The sequence below is a fragment of the Coturnix japonica genome, chromosome 15 (assembly GCF_001577835.2).
Source record: "Coturnix japonica isolate 7356 chromosome 15, Coturnix japonica 2.1, whole genome shotgun sequence".
In the NCBI taxonomy this organism is placed as follows: domain Eukaryota; kingdom Metazoa; phylum Chordata; class Aves; order Galliformes; family Phasianidae; genus Coturnix; species Coturnix japonica.
In genome coordinates, this window is record NC_029530.1 from 5,964,545 (window position 1) to 5,981,387 (window position 16,843).

At 55.0% G+C, this 16,843-nt stretch overlaps 3 protein-coding genes across 8 annotated transcripts; 1 reads left to right on the top strand and 2 right to left on the bottom strand.

Annotated features, from left to right (window-relative positions):
* Positions 1-2,148: 2,148 nt before the first annotated feature.
* TRPV4 (transient receptor potential cation channel subfamily V member 4) lies at positions 2,149-8,344 on the bottom strand. 6 transcript variants are annotated; one of them, XM_015878523.2, is made up of 16 exons: positions 7,745-8,344; positions 7,066-7,415; positions 6,325-6,497; positions 6,018-6,170; positions 5,651-5,791; positions 5,280-5,578; positions 4,830-5,009; positions 4,604-4,762; positions 4,441-4,533; positions 4,252-4,325; positions 4,002-4,167; positions 3,810-3,876; positions 3,382-3,698; positions 3,054-3,181; positions 2,775-2,896; positions 2,255-2,699 (listed from the first exon to the last, which is right to left on the bottom strand). In XM_015878523.2, the coding sequence occupies exons 2-16, from the start codon at positions 7,407-7,409 to the stop codon at positions 2,557-2,559; spliced, it is 2,559 nt and encodes an 852-aa protein (XP_015734009.1). In that variant the 5' UTR covers positions 7,410-7,415; positions 7,745-8,344; the 3' UTR covers positions 2,255-2,556. The 6 variants fall into 6 exon arrangements, with proteins under 6 accessions (XP_015734008.1, XP_015734005.1, XP_015734006.1 ...); XM_015878522.2 differs by lacking the exon at positions 7,745-8,344 and having other exon boundaries at positions 2,149-2,699; positions 7,066-7,562; XM_015878519.2 differs by having other exon boundaries at positions 2,149-2,896; positions 5,280-5,791.
* An 811-nt stretch (positions 8,345-9,155) lies between these two features.
* GLTP (glycolipid transfer protein) lies at positions 9,156-11,233 on the bottom strand. The gene is made up of 5 exons (XM_015878499.2): positions 11,056-11,233; positions 10,517-10,578; positions 10,287-10,420; positions 10,014-10,164; positions 9,156-9,802 (listed from the first exon to the last, which is right to left on the bottom strand). The coding sequence occupies exons 1-5, from the start codon at positions 11,156-11,158 to the stop codon at positions 9,620-9,622; spliced, it is 633 nt and encodes a 210-aa protein (XP_015733985.1). The 5' UTR covers positions 11,159-11,233; the 3' UTR covers positions 9,156-9,619.
* A 610-nt stretch (positions 11,234-11,843) lies between these two features.
* Positions 11,844-16,464, top strand: TCHP (trichoplein keratin filament binding). Its single transcript, XM_015878087.2, has 10 exons — positions 11,844-12,252; positions 12,436-12,492; positions 12,692-12,760; positions 13,144-13,317; positions 13,764-13,876; positions 14,271-14,337; positions 14,750-14,922; positions 15,137-15,218; positions 15,414-15,599; positions 15,876-16,464. Exons 1-10 carry the CDS (start codon positions 11,890-11,892, stop codon positions 16,020-16,022), a joined length of 1,431 nt encoding a protein of 476 aa, XP_015733573.1. The 5' UTR covers positions 11,844-11,889; the 3' UTR covers positions 16,023-16,464.
* Positions 16,465-16,843: the final 379 nt, after the last annotated feature.

Genomic DNA, 16,843 nt, shown 5'->3' on the forward strand with positions numbered 1-16,843 from the left:
AGTAAAACCAGGATGTTGCTGGATGTGTGCTCTGGATTTTGTTTGCTTGCTGTGGCGCTCACCCAGCCCTATTGGAGGGACCCGCTGTCCCACCCCTCCCCAGCCTGACTTCACCCTGCAGATTTTAGGGCACGGAGGAGCACCTATAAATAACCTCCTTATGATGCTGATCCATTAATCCAGCCATGGCACCGGGTGAGATGCACGCATGTGTGCGGGGTGTGCGCCAAAGCCCTGGGATTAGGGGGCCATGGCCCCACGTGCACTGAGCCCGGTGGTGTCCCCACTCCATGCCATCAGGTGTGGGGCACTGGTGGAACTGCTCGCCACCCGTGTGAAGTGATTTGCCCTATAATGTTGGTGAGAAGTAGGTTGCGTTAGGGTTATGGGTACATATGTTCTTCCCAAACCTACCAGGATGGGGATGGGCACAGGGATGGGTCATCCACTTTGGTCATGCTCTGGGGACAGCAAGCAGGCATAACAGGTAGTCAAAGCAACAAAGAGGAACAGGGACAAAAGGACAAGCAAAGGGACAGCAGTGTCCCATGGGGATACCCAGCAGTGCTACATCCCTGCTGTGTGCCAGAAGGAACACTCTGAGCTCTGCCCAGCACATGGGGCAGTGCCACCTCCACAGCAGCACCTTCTCCCTGCCTGGGGAAGGATGGCTTTTCAGCTCCGCAAATATCTTCCTATTAAAATAATCATCATAATTTTGGAGGCAGGCACACGCCAGGCTGATATTAAACTTCGCAGCCGCCTTTGCTGGCTGAGAGCGAGGAGGAGAGACAGGCAATATAAATGGCACGGCTGAGAAAAGGACTTAAAAAAACCCCATCTCTCATTTTGATTGATATTAGCTTCACAAATTAAGCTTTAGATTTATCTAAAAATAAATTTGCTTCCGTGCTCGGCGTGCTGGATGACAAGTGCTTTTCTCTTCCCTTTGTTGGGTTTGTCATCGCTGGCACGGCGGCGTGGGAGGCGGGGGTTGTGCCCAGGGGGCTGCAGGGCACGGGGAGGGGGTGGGCATGAGGCAAACACAGGCTGTATGGGAACTGCTGAGTCTCAGCCTGAAGCACTGATTGAGCACCTGGGGAAAGGACCTTGTCAGCCGTTGGGAGCACAGGTGAAGGCAATTCATGTGTGTGATCTGAAGGGGTGGAACCTGGCTGCACCTCTCTTAGACCTCATTAAAGGACTGGCTGGCGCAGGGGAAGGAGCCCTTTCTGGAGATGCTATTTTGCTGAAGCTTTCCTCTGTGAACCTGGAATCTTCTGATGGAGGTGAGAGGTCTTTTCCTTAATATCACTTTTCTATGGTGCCGGTCCTTCTGCCATCACACCTTTGTTGTAACACCTTTCCTACTGTATTGGTCTGTCTAATTGCTGTGTGAGCCCTGAGGCACCCCATCCAGTGGAAGGAGAACAGGGGTGATCCTATGATGTCACCATTATGGCCACAGTGCCCATACAGCACTATGGCCATGGTGTCCCCATCACCAGTGTTGTGGACACGATATCCCGATTGCCACTGAGCCATTATGGAGTACATATTATAGGCACATGGACACCCACCTCACACACAGCCCCTACCATCATACAGCCCTTGTGTGCACATCTCTGTACCTTTATGACTTGAGAATCTGCATGGGGAGAGAGGAATTGATTTAACTTCCATTGCACTGGGAAATCCCAGCCTTGCAGCTAGGACGGTGCTGGAGCTGGGGGGACAGCAAAGTGTGTTGTTCCCCAGCATCGCCTGGCATGAAGGATGGAGCCTGCCCTCAGCTGCATCATCCCTGCAGCTCGTCTTATGATGCAGCCTGAGCCGAGAGCAGAACGCTCAGCTCTTCCTAAGTAGCGATAATGAAACTTCTTCATTCCCTCACCCTGGGGAAATACTTAAACCGCGGTACGAGAGATATATGTAAATCACATTTAAGCGGAGACGGCGCAGTTAGAGCTGACGGCGAGCCATCAGGTTCGAAGATGGAGCGTCCCCTTTTCTGCTCCATCATTTACACAGCGAGCTGCGCTTCTTTGCCACCGCGTCACCGTGCCACCAGCCGTCGGTGTCCGCTAAATCGGAGCTCCGGAGCCGTGCGCTCCCCCAACAGCGGCATTACACGGAGTGTGCTGCCCTCCGGTGGGAGTGGGGTGCTCTGCGAGATGGGCAGAGCAACGAGTGTGCACTAGGGGTGTGCATACTGCGATATTCTCCCTGCTGATCGCACTGGATGAGACGAGGCCGTGGTGGCTGCTCTTTTATTACGAAATAAATAGTCGTATAAATCTTGTGCAAAATAAAAACCAAAACCAACAAAATAATCCTTGGGGCTAAAGCCATTGGCTGAGATGGTTGGTGACAGGGGAGCTCCCAGCACTCAGCTGCTGGCACAATGCAGCCAATGGTGCAAAGCGATGGCACCGGGAGACCCCCAGCATCGCCAGGAGTGGGACCCCAATGTGATGGGTGCTGCAGGGACATTGGCTGCACAGATCCCTGAGGAACAGACACACACTGGTGCTGTGGGGCCAGGCACAGTCCTTGCTAGAGCGGGGAGCTGGGGGTATGCCCATGCCGTCGTTCCCGTGCCTCTGCTGTGCCCATGGTCCCCAATGGCACAACCACATCCTCCGTTGGACAGCTCTTGTTGAGCTCCACCACGCGTGGCACCACCGTTGACCATCGATCTGCAGAAATGGAACACTCAGAGCCCACAGCTCCACACTCACCTGTGGGCCCAGGGCTGCCCCCACCCTGCTCACCTCTCCGCAGCCGCCCCACGGTGTGGGAGAAGCCATAGTACTGGTACGTGTCGCTCTTCCCTGGGTCCTCGCTGATGATGCCCAAGTTCTGGTTCCAGTGGGACCAGTTCACCTCATCCACCCTGCGGAGTGGGCAGAGCTCTATATCCCATTGTCCCTGTGCCATCCCTGAACCTGTGGGGCCACTCAGGTGCAAACCATTTCACTCTAATTAGGCTTAATAAGACCCCAACATCACCAGACCTTCTGGATCGAGACACTGTAGGTCACTGCTCTTACCTGAAGCACCAGCGGCGGTCGGGGGTCCCATCAGTGCCCTTCCCCACGGTCACCATCTCCCCAGAGCGGAATGCTCTCCGCAGGAAGAGAGGAAAGGAGCGCTCGATGTCCAGGATGGTGGTGGCCCACTGCCGGGGACACCAGGGACCCTTCAGCCCCCTGGGGATGGAGGCATCAGGGTCCCTCGCCAAGGTGATGCTGCTCAGATGGAGCTTGGCATGGCGACACCAAGGCATGATTACCCTATAGAGTTTGGCATGGTGACCCCATGGCATGGTGACTCTATGACATGGTGACCCCACGGAGCTTGGCGCTCCCAATGCTGTACCTGCAACTTCCAGATGTGTTTGCTCTCCTTGGACACCTGGCCCACGGTCTCACCCATGAGGGCGATGAGCATGTTGAGGAGCAGCACGAAGGTGAGGATGATGTAGGTGACAAGCAGGATGATGAAGACGCCAGGGTACTTGGCACTTTCCAGCATCTCCAGGTCACCCATACCAATGGTGAGCTTGAAGAGGTCAAGCAGGAAGGTGCTGAAGGTCTGACTGTCTCGGCATGAGGGGTAGGTGGGCAGTGTGCAGTTGGAATGATCCTCACTGCAGGACTCACTGCTGGGACACGGGTTCAGGAGGGACACCAGTGCTGGAGAGGAGGGACAGAGACAGAGTCCGCGGGGGCCACACAAGGATAGAACACCATGCTGCCAGGCCTTCTCCTTCTCCATTGCAAGAGGAGAGTGGGATGGAGCCCTACCTGAGGCATAGCCGATCATGAAGAGCAGATAAACCAGGAGGAAGCGGAACAGGTCTTTAAAGAGGATCTGCAAGTGACAGAGATGATGGCTCTGAGCCCCATGCTGAGGGCTGCAGTGGTCCCATAGGGAAAAGACCACTTGGGTTACCCAAACACCTTGGGGAAGACCAGAAGATCCCAACACTACCACACCTTCTGGATCATGATGCTGTAGGTCCCCGTCAGCTTGAGCCCTCGCGTGAAGTAGAGTGCATTCATCCAGCCCAGGACCAAAGCAAAGACCATGACAGCCAGGTAAGCCTCAACACCTCCCAGGTACAGCCCTGCTGTGACGATCACCAGCACTGAGTAGATGAAGCTGCAAAAGGGGATAACTGCTGCAAACCACTGTCCCATCAAGTGGAGGGTTGTTCCAAGAGGTCCCATGGACATCCCTGCTTACTAGAGCAACTGGAAGGAGCCATCGATGAAGAACGAGTTCACACCTGGGCACTTCTTCATGAAGAGATCTTTGATCTGGAGAGAGAGGAGAGGTTGGAGAAGGGCTGGGTTCCAGTGTCTGGAGGGTGTTGCAGTGGGACCAGTGCCTGGGAACACAAGAATATCACCACCCACTCCTCATGGCACTGACATTGGAGAAGAAGAAGAGGATGCCGGTGAGGAGGGTGATGATCTCCCCGGCCAGCCGCAGGTAGTCAACTGTCGTAGTGTAGGGGTATGGTGGCTGTGGGGAGAGAACACATAATCAGCATAACCCCAAGCCCACGCTCTGCCCTGTGTCCCCTGGCACTCACAGGGCCTTCCATGGGGCGGTAATAGGCGATGAGGGTGAAGATGATCATGGCACAGAGGTAGGAGATCACACTGATGTAGAAGGAGACGGCACCGAACTTGCGCCACTTGTCGCGCAGCAGTTCATTGATGGGCTCCACGGCCAACATCTCATGGCGGTTCTGTTGGGACATGGGCAGCTCAGCAGGGAACCCAGCCCTGTATCCCCATCCCACGTTCCCTGCTCACCTCAATCTTGCTGTTGTAAACGAGGATCTCCAACACAGACACATCCTCCCCGCAGGTATCCAGTGAGGAGAGATCGTAGAGTGAGGAGTAGACGGGGCCATACGCCCAATCCTTGAACTTGCGTGAGAGGTGCCGGACGTCCTCATCCGCAATCTCCCGGCGGATGATGTGCTGGAAGATCTGATGGGGGACCAGGAGGATGGATGGCCATGGGTTGTACCATTGCCACCCATCTTTGGGTGCTGGGATGCTGCAGCGATCCCCAGATTGGTGTAGTTTGTGCATTTTTAACCAACCCACATCGTGATGGCAACCAGTGGGAAAGAACAGGCTGCTTGGGAAAGTGGTAGAGCAAGGGCCTGGGGTTAATTAGGGAAAGGATGGGATGCAGAGAGGGTTTAATTAGCCAAGCTTCCCAAAGCACATCCACCAGCCCCAGCGCTGCCATACCCCGATCTTGCCGGTCTTGGCAGCCATCATGAGTGGAGAGAGGCCATCGTTGTTGAGCAGGGCCTCGAGGTTGGTGTCGGGGAAGAGCTTGGCACACTTGATGAGGAGCAGGTCGTACATCTTGGTGACAAACTTGGTGTTCTCACGGGTGTTGTCAGCAATGGCAACCAGAGCATGCAGCACGGTGTTGCCACGCGAGTCCTGGCGCCTCAGGTCTGCCTGCTTGTGCCCATTCTCCGTCAGATAGTGCACGATGTGGGGCTGGTTGGTGCAGGCAGCCAGGGAGAGGGGCAGCTCTCCTGCAGGGACAGCACACGATTGGGGACAGCCCTGAGGATGCGGCTGTGGTGCCATCCATCCCCTCTGCTCACCAAAGTAGAAGTAGCCACCCTCATCCTTGGGCTGGAAGAAGCGACCACGGGCCTGGGCATGCACATCAGCTCCCTTCTCCACCAGCAGCTCCACGTAGTGCTTGCAGCGGCGCTCAATGGCGATGTGCAGCGCTGTCTGACCTGCATTGCATCCCCGTCACCATGCTCCCCATCACAACCCAAGATAAAGACCCCTAGAATCCCATGCTGCCCCCCAGGTAGGTTCCTGAGCCTCCCATGGGCTTTCCATCTCCACACCATTCCCAGGCTTTGCTGGGTCCTCCATCCTTCCTAAATCCCCAGTACTTTTGTCCTCAAACCTCCCTGTGGCCCCCCTCCTCCCCAGGATCCCCGCATATCCCCCCACCTCGATAGTAGACATCACGGAAGGGCGAGTTGATGAACTCCCTCATGTTCCCTGTCTTCTCGGCGATGTCCAGGAGGATGGGGATGGTGTCATTCCTTCCTGCACTCAGGTTGAGCAGCGCCTTGGGTAGGCACGTCTTCCCTGTCGAGGGCTCTGGGAATGGAAGGTGTTGAGACCCCAACCCACCAAACACCCGGTGCCCCCTGGGTGCTGTGCATCTCTGTCCCTATGGGGACATGAGGTTGCTGGTGGCCCTCTGTGGTCATGGTACAGCAGGGTTATGGGTCAGCCCACTGCAGGTGCTCACCTCGGAACTCCTCATCTGTCAGACGCTTCTTGTGGGTGAGCAGGAAGGAGAGGAGACCCTCCAGGCCATCTGGAGACCCCCGGGAGACAATGTCAAAGAGGATGGGTCTGTTGAACACCTTGAGGACGGGCGGTGGGTTGGGAGCCGGCCCTTTGGTGCCAGCCACTGGCTTCCTGCAACAGAACAGCACAGCCGTGCACTGGGGTTGATTCCTTTACCCGTGCCTCAGTTTCCCTCCGGTGCACCCATCTAGGGTGCTCCTACATCCCATCCCTGGGTCATCACACAGAGCAGTCATGCAGTGATGATACCAAGGGGACAGATGCTGCCGCATTTAGTGCAGCACCATGGATGGGGTGCACCCCTCAGCCCCACTCGCATCCCACAGCCGTGCAGTGCCAGCGGGGTCCCCCCAGGTGTCGGGCACAGACGGGCATTGTGTACCCGGCTGCGGGCGGCCCCCCCCGGCTCCGGTTTCCTGACGCAGACCCAGGGCGGAGGCTCTCCTGAAAAGCCCTTTCATGCCAGGGCAGCCAGACGCCCGCACCGGAGGGAGCGGCCACGGCACAGAGCCGTCTTTCACGGCGCAGGGAAGGGAGGAGGTGGGGATGGGGAGGGGGGGGACGACACACATCCTAACCCCATGGCACTGCGGGGCCGCAGCCCCACGGCACAGTGTGTGTGCTACATAAACCACTGCACCCCATGGGCGCTGGTGGCCTCGTGTGCCCCCATACTCACTCCACGACCCTCCTGCGCCAACGCTTGTTCTCGCTGGGGTGCTGCCTGTAGGTGCCGTAGTCAAAGAGGGAATCCATGGGGGCTTTCTTGGGTCCGGGGACCACTGATGACTCGTAGATGGTGGACTCCAGCAGCTCCATGGGTTTCGGGGGTCCTTTCCGGAATGCTCCATGGAATTTCATCCGGAGGTTTTGCTTTCCATCCCCAGCACCGGGGGGACCCCGGGATGGTTCAGCAGGAGATGGGGTGTCCTCCACCTCAAACAGGTTGGCCAGTGAGGAGAGTGGGAAGGAATCATCCCCCAGCACGTCCCCAGCATCACGGGGGTCTTCGGGGTCTGCCATACTCCTCTTTGAGAGCAAAAGGAACCTGGAGTCACTCCCCAGCACCCTTCCCATCCTATGAGCACCCTATGGCCATACCCCATAGTGAGAGCAGGGTTACACCCTGACTCTGCCAATATTTGGTGCCCCCCAGCCCACTCACCCGGCACAGCACAGGGATAAAGCCTGGCCAGGAGGCAAGCAGCTTATACAGTGCATTTCAATATGAAAGCACATATAGATATATATAATAAGAAACAGATTTTGATAAGAAATTGTGGATTTTGGTCAGAAATGATGGATTTCAATGGACACACCTGGGCTCCTCCCCAGCCCCACTCCCCACCTAAACACACCGTGAGGTCCCGAAGTGCTTCAGCCCCAGCACTGCCTCTGCCTCCCAGCAACACGCTCAGCCCTCAGCCCTGTGGGGTTCAGAGACAGAAAAAGCACATGGGGAAACGTATCATTTTCTGCAGCTCCGTATGACAAACCACAGCGGACCACGGGCAATGGGGTGTGCAGCCCATGGAGGTGCAGCATCTCCTTCTGGCTGCCTTTCCTGCATGACATTCCACGAGCACCTGCCAAACCCCATATCTCACCCACCCGACCCCAGGCAAACACGAGCCTCATTCTCTGAGTGTTCCCGTTAGCAGACAGGGAATGAATGCACAGATCACGGAGCACCCAGAGTCTCTGTGCTGTGCTTCAAATCCCAGCCCAAACCACAGCAAAGCAAGGCTTTGGAGAACAGCATAGAGGGCACAGCCCAAATATAGCCCAGGCTGCCAAACCATGGGGCTGCCAGCACTGCAGGGAGGGGGAATGCACAGGGTGGGTCTGAGCAGGGCAATACATTGCAGCCCTATATTCTGCAGCCCTATATTCTGCAGCCCTGAGATGGGGGATTCCCCATTGGCAGCAGCAGTGGGGATATAGGAGCAGAGCCCAGTGTGTGTGACCCCAGCAGGGCATAAAGAGAAGTCATGCATCCCATCCCATGGCCCCACACAGGAATGTGCCCATGGGGTCAGTGGCAGTGGGGCAGAGCAGGTGGGGGGAGGAAGCGTTGGGAAATGTCGGGCCCCAAACGGGGCACTCCCACGGCCCGGCCGCTGCCAGGAAAGGTGTTGTCAATCGGGTTGACTTTGGCTCTTTCAGTTATTTGGGTTTTTTTGGTTTTCAGACTTCCTCACCCCACGGAGGGAATGAGTCAATGGTTGGCAGAACACAGCACGGCCCCGCTGCGCTCCCATAGACATCCTAAACCTGACGCAGCCCCCTGCCCACCCCGGGACGATGGCAATGATGGCACTGCGGCTCGCAGTGTGCTGGGCAGTTCAGCTGCCTCATTACCGGGCTGTGCCACACGAAGAGAGGGAAGGGGTGGGGGGGGAACCCAGCGCCCACCCCAACCATCCCCATCCCCTTCCCAAAGCCAACAGCCCCCGCTGCGTCCACTCACACCGTGGGGCTGTGGATACGACTTTCCACTGCCCGCGACCCCCGTAGCCCCTGCAGACCAATTTCCTGCCTGCAGACCCGCTGCCCACCCCCATCCCGTCCCCATCCCGTCCCCTCCCGCCGCCCCCAGCCCCATACCGGTCCCAGCCCCGTACCGGTCCCTCTGTCCGTCCCTCGCAGCTCCCGCAGCTCCGCCGTGGCCGCGGGGCCCATCCCTGTCCCCGTCCCGTCCCGTCCCGCCCCGCTCCCCGCCCCAGGGCCGCCCCCGGCGCAGCCCCCGCCCCGCTCCCCGCACTGAGCTCCAGGTTTAAGGTGAGATTTATTGAGTTGTGCTGGTGAAAGGTCCTTAAGGCATCCGGCAAATAGAGCTCGGAACATCCCGGCATCGCTCCCATCTGCAGCGCTGGAAGGGTTGGAGGCAACGGGATGGTCATGGCTTGGGATCCTCAGTTCCTCTGCTGTGGGGTCAGAGAGGTGTTGGGTGCCCGGAGCTGTGTGAGACCCAAAGCCCAGCAGCACCAACAGGATGAGGCCACCCATCAAACGTCATTCCCTGCAACAGCTCCTGAGGAACGTGGATATTTTTCCTCTGTGCTATAAAAGCTTGGGAAATCTTGAGGTGCCCCCAGGGTACAACTGGTTTATTGCTTGAATTTCGATAGAAAATGAATGATTCTTGTTAGAAAAAAAGGCCTGTCGGGTGCAGATCCGCAGCAGGATGGGGTTTGAGGAGCGGAGCGGCCCCGCTTGTTGCTCTGACCCCATTAAGCTTTGTAGCTCAGCTCGGCGTTCATCCGGGTGTACATCTCATAGATGGCATCCAGGATGGGAGTCACCCTGGTGAGGAACTGGTGGATCTTCTCAATGCTCTCCTCCTCCTTCACCTCTCTGCCTTTCTCCAAAGCCTTCAGCAGATCTGACTTGTAGGGCAGCGCATAGACCGAGCCCTGTGGGATGGGGTGAGAGCAGAGCTGAGCCTTGGCTGTGGGGATGCCCAAAAGCCAATGGGACCCCCATGTCCCACTGCCCACCCCACAGCGGGGTGACCCCATGAGCAGCAGCTTATGGCACCTTAGAGACATGGCATGGAGAGGATGGCTCATCTCAGAGGTCCTTCCCAACCTTAATGGTTCTATGACCCCCTGCCCCGGCTCTCACCATGAAAAGCTTCTGCAGCATCCAGCCGTGGTATTTCTTGAGGGCAATCTCATAGGCTTTCATGGCATTGACACGGATGAGGTTGGGATGCTCCTCATCCCGCTCGCCATCGGAGATGCTCTGCAGCAGCACCAGCATGAACTTCAGGCCCCTGCCAGGGAGAAGGAGGCTGGTACCGTGACCCCAAACCCGCTGTGGGGTGACACTCTGACCCTGAGCCCTACACGACCCCCAGCCCCACATTAGGGGCGATATAACAACCCAATCAATCACCTCTTCAGCCACATCAGCGCCAGCGTGGCTCCGGTCTTAGGCCATGCAGCACCGTGCATTTCCTTCTCCACCTCCAGGATGTTCTGCAGCGTTTTGAACTTGCTGGGGTTGGACTCATAAACAGCCCGGATCTTCTATAAGGGTACAGAGGTTTGGGGTCAAGGTGGGCACCCACAGCCGGGTCCTGCAGTGCTGTACATGGGGTGGTGACCCCCCCCACAACCTCATACCTTGATGTTCCCAGCCAGGTCGGCTTTGACGGGTGAGTACACGATGGGTGTCCCCAGGCAATCTGCGGGGACAGGGGGTCACAATGGCTTCGCCCCGTGCCCGGCTGTCCCCGTATGGCTCCGTACAATGGCGCATTGTATGGAGCGGAGGTTCGGCCCCGTTCTGTCCCGTTCTGCCCCATTCTATCCCGTTCTATCCCGTTCTGTCCCGTTCGGCCCCGTTCCATCCCTGTACACCCCGGGGGTTGGGTCGGGCCGTTTCCTAACGCTGTCGCTCAGCGGGTCGGACGGGACGAGCCGCCACACCCGGCCCTGACGCAACTGGGGCGGGACCGGGGGCGGGACCGGGGGGTGCGGACCGGGACCGGGACCGGAACCGGGGCGGGGGTGGAAGCTTGGGGGGGTGTGGGACCCTATAATGGGATCCCGGGACCGGACGGGGCTGGTGTTGCTGAGCGTTCCGTGCCCGCGGGTGGCGGCGTCCCGGTTCGGTCCGGTCCCGGTCCGGCAGGTTCCACAGCCCCTGGCCCAGCTCTTACCGAAGAATGGCGGCAGGTGGGACACGGCCTCCAGGAACGGCAGCGTCTCGATCTGTTTGTCCGCCGGCAGCGGCCGGAACTCGTGCTCTAATAGCAGCGCCATGAACCGACCCGGCACGGACCGAACCGACCCGGCACCGACCCGGTAGCGCGCCACGCCGAGACACGCCCATCAATGAAGCCAACCAATGGGTGAGCACGGCCCACCGAGAGGCGGCCAATAGGAATGAGAGGGCGGGACTTGTCCGGGTGAGTAGGCGGGGCTTATGGTAGAGGTGGGCGGGGCTTGTCTCAATGTGGGCGGGGCTTACGGTGTGCGCCCATCCCGGTATCGACCGGGACCGGACCGGGACCCCCAGCCCGAACCGATGGGGTGGGGGGTGTCCGCTGTGCCTATGGAGCACCCAGTGCCTATGGTGCAATCACAGCCGTCCCACCGGGCTCACTGCGGGCGCTGCGATCGGGTGGCAGTGAATGATTCAGCCGGTGTCCCGATGGACGGAGCTCAATGAGCCGAACCGGGCTGAGCACGAGGCCCGTCCGCATCCCGTTACAGCTCCATACAGCCGGACACCTATGGGCGCTATGGATGCGCTGAATGAGGCGTGGGGCGACTCCTGACAGCGCCCAGCTGTGCTCAGGGCCAGGAAACACAAACCTTCCACCGTGCTGAAATATTCACAGCTCCATTAATACTTAAAGCACTGCAGCTCATGTATTGCGGCCTCATCCCGACCCGCGAGGCCAATTCGTTCACCCCGATGCTTTTTGTCCCTCGGCGCTCCCCGTACCCGTTGCCATGGTGACCCTCGCGGCCTACATTAGGGCCTAGTGATGGCGCAGTGGCGGCCGGCGCTGGGCCGGGCCCTGGAGCGGCAGCGGGAGAGGGAGGCGAAGAACCGGCTGCAATGGGACACGTACAACCGCTCCTTCCAGCTCGCCGCGTTCTCCTGCTCCGCTCAGGCCCGTTGGAGCGAGCCGCAAAATGCGGGCGGCACGAGCACGGGGCGGGGTGAGGAGGAAGGGATGAGGAAGCGCAGGGAGAGACTGAGGGAGATGCTGGGCGCTGAGCGGGACGCGCTGGAGGCTGAAATACAGGCCGAGATACGAGCGGAGCCCGGCGGGATGGAGGAACATGGAGGGATGAGGAAGCGCTGTGAGGAGCTGAGGGCGGCACGAGAGGAGAGAAGGAGGCAGGTGAGAGATATGGGGGGGATGGGGCTGAGCTGGGCCGTGTGGGACCCATATACTGACACTGCTGTGTGGGACCCATATACTGACACTGCTGTGTGTGTCCCATATACTGACACTGCTGTGTGGGACCCATATACTGACACTGCTGTGTGGGACCCATATACTGACACTGCTGTGTGTGCTTAGGTCGCCGAGAAGCTGCTGCGGGAGAGATGGAAACAGAACAGCGAGGAGCTGAGGGAGGTGAGGAGTCACGGCACGGGATCCCCACAAGGGTGCTTTATCCCAAGGGTGCTTTATCCCAAAGTCCATCTGTTCCCACTGCCTGCAGTGCTCAGGGACACCCACAGCTCCATCAGTGCTCACAGCACCATCCCCTGACTGTGGGTGTCTGCAGGTGCTGGCAATAGAAAAAGGCTCTGACAGCGCTGACTCTCTGCAGGTGGAGTCAGAGCTACACAAGAAGAACGTGGTGGAGTCCTGGGGTGAGCAGCTGAAGCAGAAGCAGCAGGTATGTTGGAGCTGCATGAAATGTGGGCTGTAAGCAGCTGGTATTCCTGTACTACCTGGACTAGGAGCTGGCTATTTGTTTTCTTTTGTACTATATAGTGACTGAGTTGGCCTTGCTTGTTCCCATAGTGGTGCGAGGTTCTGGTGTCTGCAGGATGCTTGGAGTTGATGGGAAGTATCTCATCTCCTAGAAAATCCAATGTTATCTGCTGAACAGATCTATTTAGTCTCATTTTCTCATTTCCTTCCCTAGCACATCTTATCCTGTGTCCTTCAAATAGGTGTCAGCTTCCTGGAAGCTGATTTGAGCATCTCCTGAACCACAGGCTGTTCCTTTGAGTTTAGTCTAACCTGAAATGCAATGCTTTCTTTTGGCTCAATAAGCAACAAGCAACGGAACGAGGAGAGAGAAAGCTTCTTGAAAATGAATGTGAAATGGCACGAAGGGAAGCTGAGGAAAGAATGAGACAAGAGGAAGAGAAACGTCAGCTGGAGAACAAGAAGCAAGGGGAGCTGTTGCTTCAACAGATAGAAGAACTGAAATTACGGGAGGCAGAGGTAACCTTCAGCTTCTCCTTGTGTAGGAAGAAAGTTCATTGCTTCACTTGGAAACACAGCAATGCTGACTTGACCTCTTCCTTCCAGATTTCCCCCTAGATTAGATTTGGAACAAAGTCAGCTGTGCTTTGTAATGCAGATCTCTCTGTGAATACAGGCATGTTAAATGACATCTCGTAGGCTTCATTTGCACCTCTTGAAATGTGGGCACCCTTCTGTGCTGTATTGGATGTAGAAACACTGCAGTGTGAGAGGTTGCAGTAGCTTTTTCAGCTGAAGCTCCTCACCTTCTCTCTTATGCTGTGAGTCAGTAGGATGCAAATGGTGTGGAGTATCTACCACGATTATGAGTGTGGTACAAGCTGGTACTGAGGCTCACTGGGATGTCTTAGCTCTCTGAAGCACTCACTTGGTTATTGTTTGTTTCTCCTTTTCAAAAATGTTAGGCAGCCAAGCTGAAGAAAGAGCAAGAGGATTTATTAAAGCAGCAGTGGGAGCTGGGAAACTTAGAAGAAGAAAGAAAGCAAATGGAAGAGCGCCGGAAGAAGACTGAGCTTGGGTATGCAATGTAGCTCTAAGCAGTGGTGGATGGGATCTCTTCCTGTGACCATGATAGTACTTGCAGCAGGAGGAGATGTTTTAGATAGCAGGGGTGGGCAGCAGATGCTTGCTTGTTTTGTTGGAAGTGCAAGAACAGCTACTGAGCATAAATGCATTGGTGCCATTGCTACTTTTTGCTCGTGTTAGAGGTAGCAGGTATCTCTGTTGCCTCTGTGTATTTTAATGTTGTAAATGCACTTTCTGGAATGCTGGTATACAATATAATAGGGCTTTAGAGATGGTCTGAATGCTGGTATACAATATAATAGGGCTTTAGAGATGGTCTGAATGCTGGTATACAATATAATAGGGCGTTAGAGATGGTCTGAATTTGTTTTGTTTTCTTCCTTCAGTCGCTTTTTGTTGCATCAATATGATGCCCAGTTAAAGAGACGAGCCCAGGAGGTACAGGACGAGCTGGTAAGAGGAAAATACCTTCTGATTTGTGCAATATAGATAATAGAATCATAGAATTACCCAGGTTGGAAGAGATCTTGAAGATCATCAAGTCCAACCGCACCCTAACCAGTACCCTGACTCTAAAAACCCTCCACTAAATCATACCCCTGAGTAGATACTGCCTGCTGAAGGAACTTGTTGTGTTTCATGTATGTGTCTGCCTCCAGTGCCTACAGATAAGCAGTTAGGAGGCCTCTTCTGGCTTATGAACAGGGCTGGAGTGAAAAGATCAGAGAGAAGCAGGCAGTCAGAGTGTCTTTCTGAGGACACCCTTGACACTATGTCACCAATGATTTGTACAGAGTACTAAAGTACACAGGCTGGAAGCCCGCTGGATGGTTATTAATCTTTAGGGGTTTTTTTTCCCCTCAAGGAAACAGACAGACAAATCTTATTAGCCATCCTTGAGAAAGAAGAGGAGGATCAGCGCCACAAGGCTGAAAAACGAGAGCGAGCTGTTGCAGACGCTGCCTGGATGAGAAATGTCATTGAGGAACAGCTCCAGTTAGAAAAGGAGAGGGAGGCAGAGCTACAGGTTATTTATAGGTGTGTATGCAGCTCTGTTATACATCGTCAAAAGGGAATGTATGTGCTGGATGTTCTTCTCTATGTGGCAGAGCTCATTTCTGTTTGTTAAATAGGTGATCATCTAGAGGTGGACACTAAAAAGAGGTGCCTGGTAGGCCTTGCTGTTGTAGAAATGTGCCTGTTTATTTAAGTAAGGAGTAACCTCAGAAAGGAATCTTTCTTTCACCTTCAGGGAAGAAGCTAGAAAAATGTGGGAGAAGAGGGAAGAACAATGGGCAAAGGAGAAGATGGCCAGAGATCGCCTGATGAATGAGGTGATGACTTCTTTTAATGAGGTGTCTCTTGGTCTGACAAAGCTGTTGTTCCAGTTGTGACCTTCCAACCCCCAGAGGGTCACAGCCTTCTGTATTCGAGTCTTTCTGTTCTCCTGATATATTTTTCTGATAACAGTTTGCTTCCATGTCTGGTCTCTTCCTTATCTTCTTTCTTAATCATCTCATTTCACACAGGTCCTCGCAGGCAGACAGCGCCAGATCCAGGAGAAGATGGAGTTAAACAGACAGGCCCAAGAAGAGTCTATAAAGTATCGAGAGCAACTGATTAAAGAACTTGAGGAGGCAAAGGAACTGACAAGGCGAGAGAAAGAGCAAGAGAAGGAACGGAAGATAGCTCACAGACAGGACTTGGAAGCTCAGGTATAGCATGCTTTTCAGAGAGATAGCTGAGTATTGAAAATGCTGTTGCAGGATACTAACACAGGTTAGGGATGTTTCTGGTCCCAAATGCACCAGCAGCCTCCCTGGCTGTTTACGTTCAGGTGTCTGCACAGCCACTGGCTTTGTTCTGTAACCTGTTGGCTGAGCTAGTGTGTCTGTTCAGTCTCACTGTGTTAGAAACCTGCTGTGGTTCTGCCTCCAACCACCTGTGTGTTCTGACCTGGCTCTAACAGCCCTCATCTTGTCTCTGCTCAGATGACAGAACAGCGCTTAAAAGAACAAGCGGAGCGAGAACGCCAGAGGGAGGAGGATGAGGAGGAGAGATTAAACAAGCAGCGCTGTGCGGAGTTACTGCAGCAGGAAGCCAGGAGCATGGCTGAGCAGGGCTACTGCAGCAGGTAGCAGTGCAGCAGGGAAGCCTACAAGTCATCCTAATGCTCAGATGCATCAGAGGAAGGATGACAGTTTCAAATGTGAAACTAAATATTATCAGTTGTTAAAGTTCTTGCTGCAGTGCATCTCTGCTGTTCAATCTTTTCCTTGTCTGTCGTGCTGAAAACGAATCTGAATTTGAGTTGCTCTGCTTAACTTCATGCCCAGAAGACCATGTTTCTCATACTAAACTAGGAACAGGCAACTTACCTCTTTGTCATTTAATAGATAGTAGCTAGAAGAGCCTGAGAAAGCTGGAAGGTGATGTTACTGCACTAGAGCATCAACTAAGAGGGACTTATTTTTCTTGGAAGATCATCTGTATTTTCTATCACGTATTCTTTGCCTGCTGGATAGCATGTGTGCAAGATTAATGGTAAAGCTCATAAAGTAGCTACGATTTTCTGTTTCACTGTTGTTAGCTCTATGGTTACCCAAAAGCAGCGTGAACCTGAAGGTTATGATCCTTTCAAACTGAGGAATGAGCACAAAATGAAGCTGTGAGTGACAACAAGAACACTGTTAAAACAGCATAGGAATTAAACTTCTGCTGTGGACCTAAAATGTGGAAGAACCTGTGCCTCCTATGGAACAGGAACTGTGAGCCTCCAGCTGCTGTTTTCTATTTGAGCTTTAAAGGCCCAATTCCCACCTGTGAAGGAGGACATGCCTGGAAGCCCCTGCTGTCCTTTAAGGGTTCCTTCATGACACATCTCAAATCAGTAAGGTAGATAATTTGGCAGTAATTGTTAACATGCCCAGTTCCTTCTCGAGGACATGTTGAAGGCTTC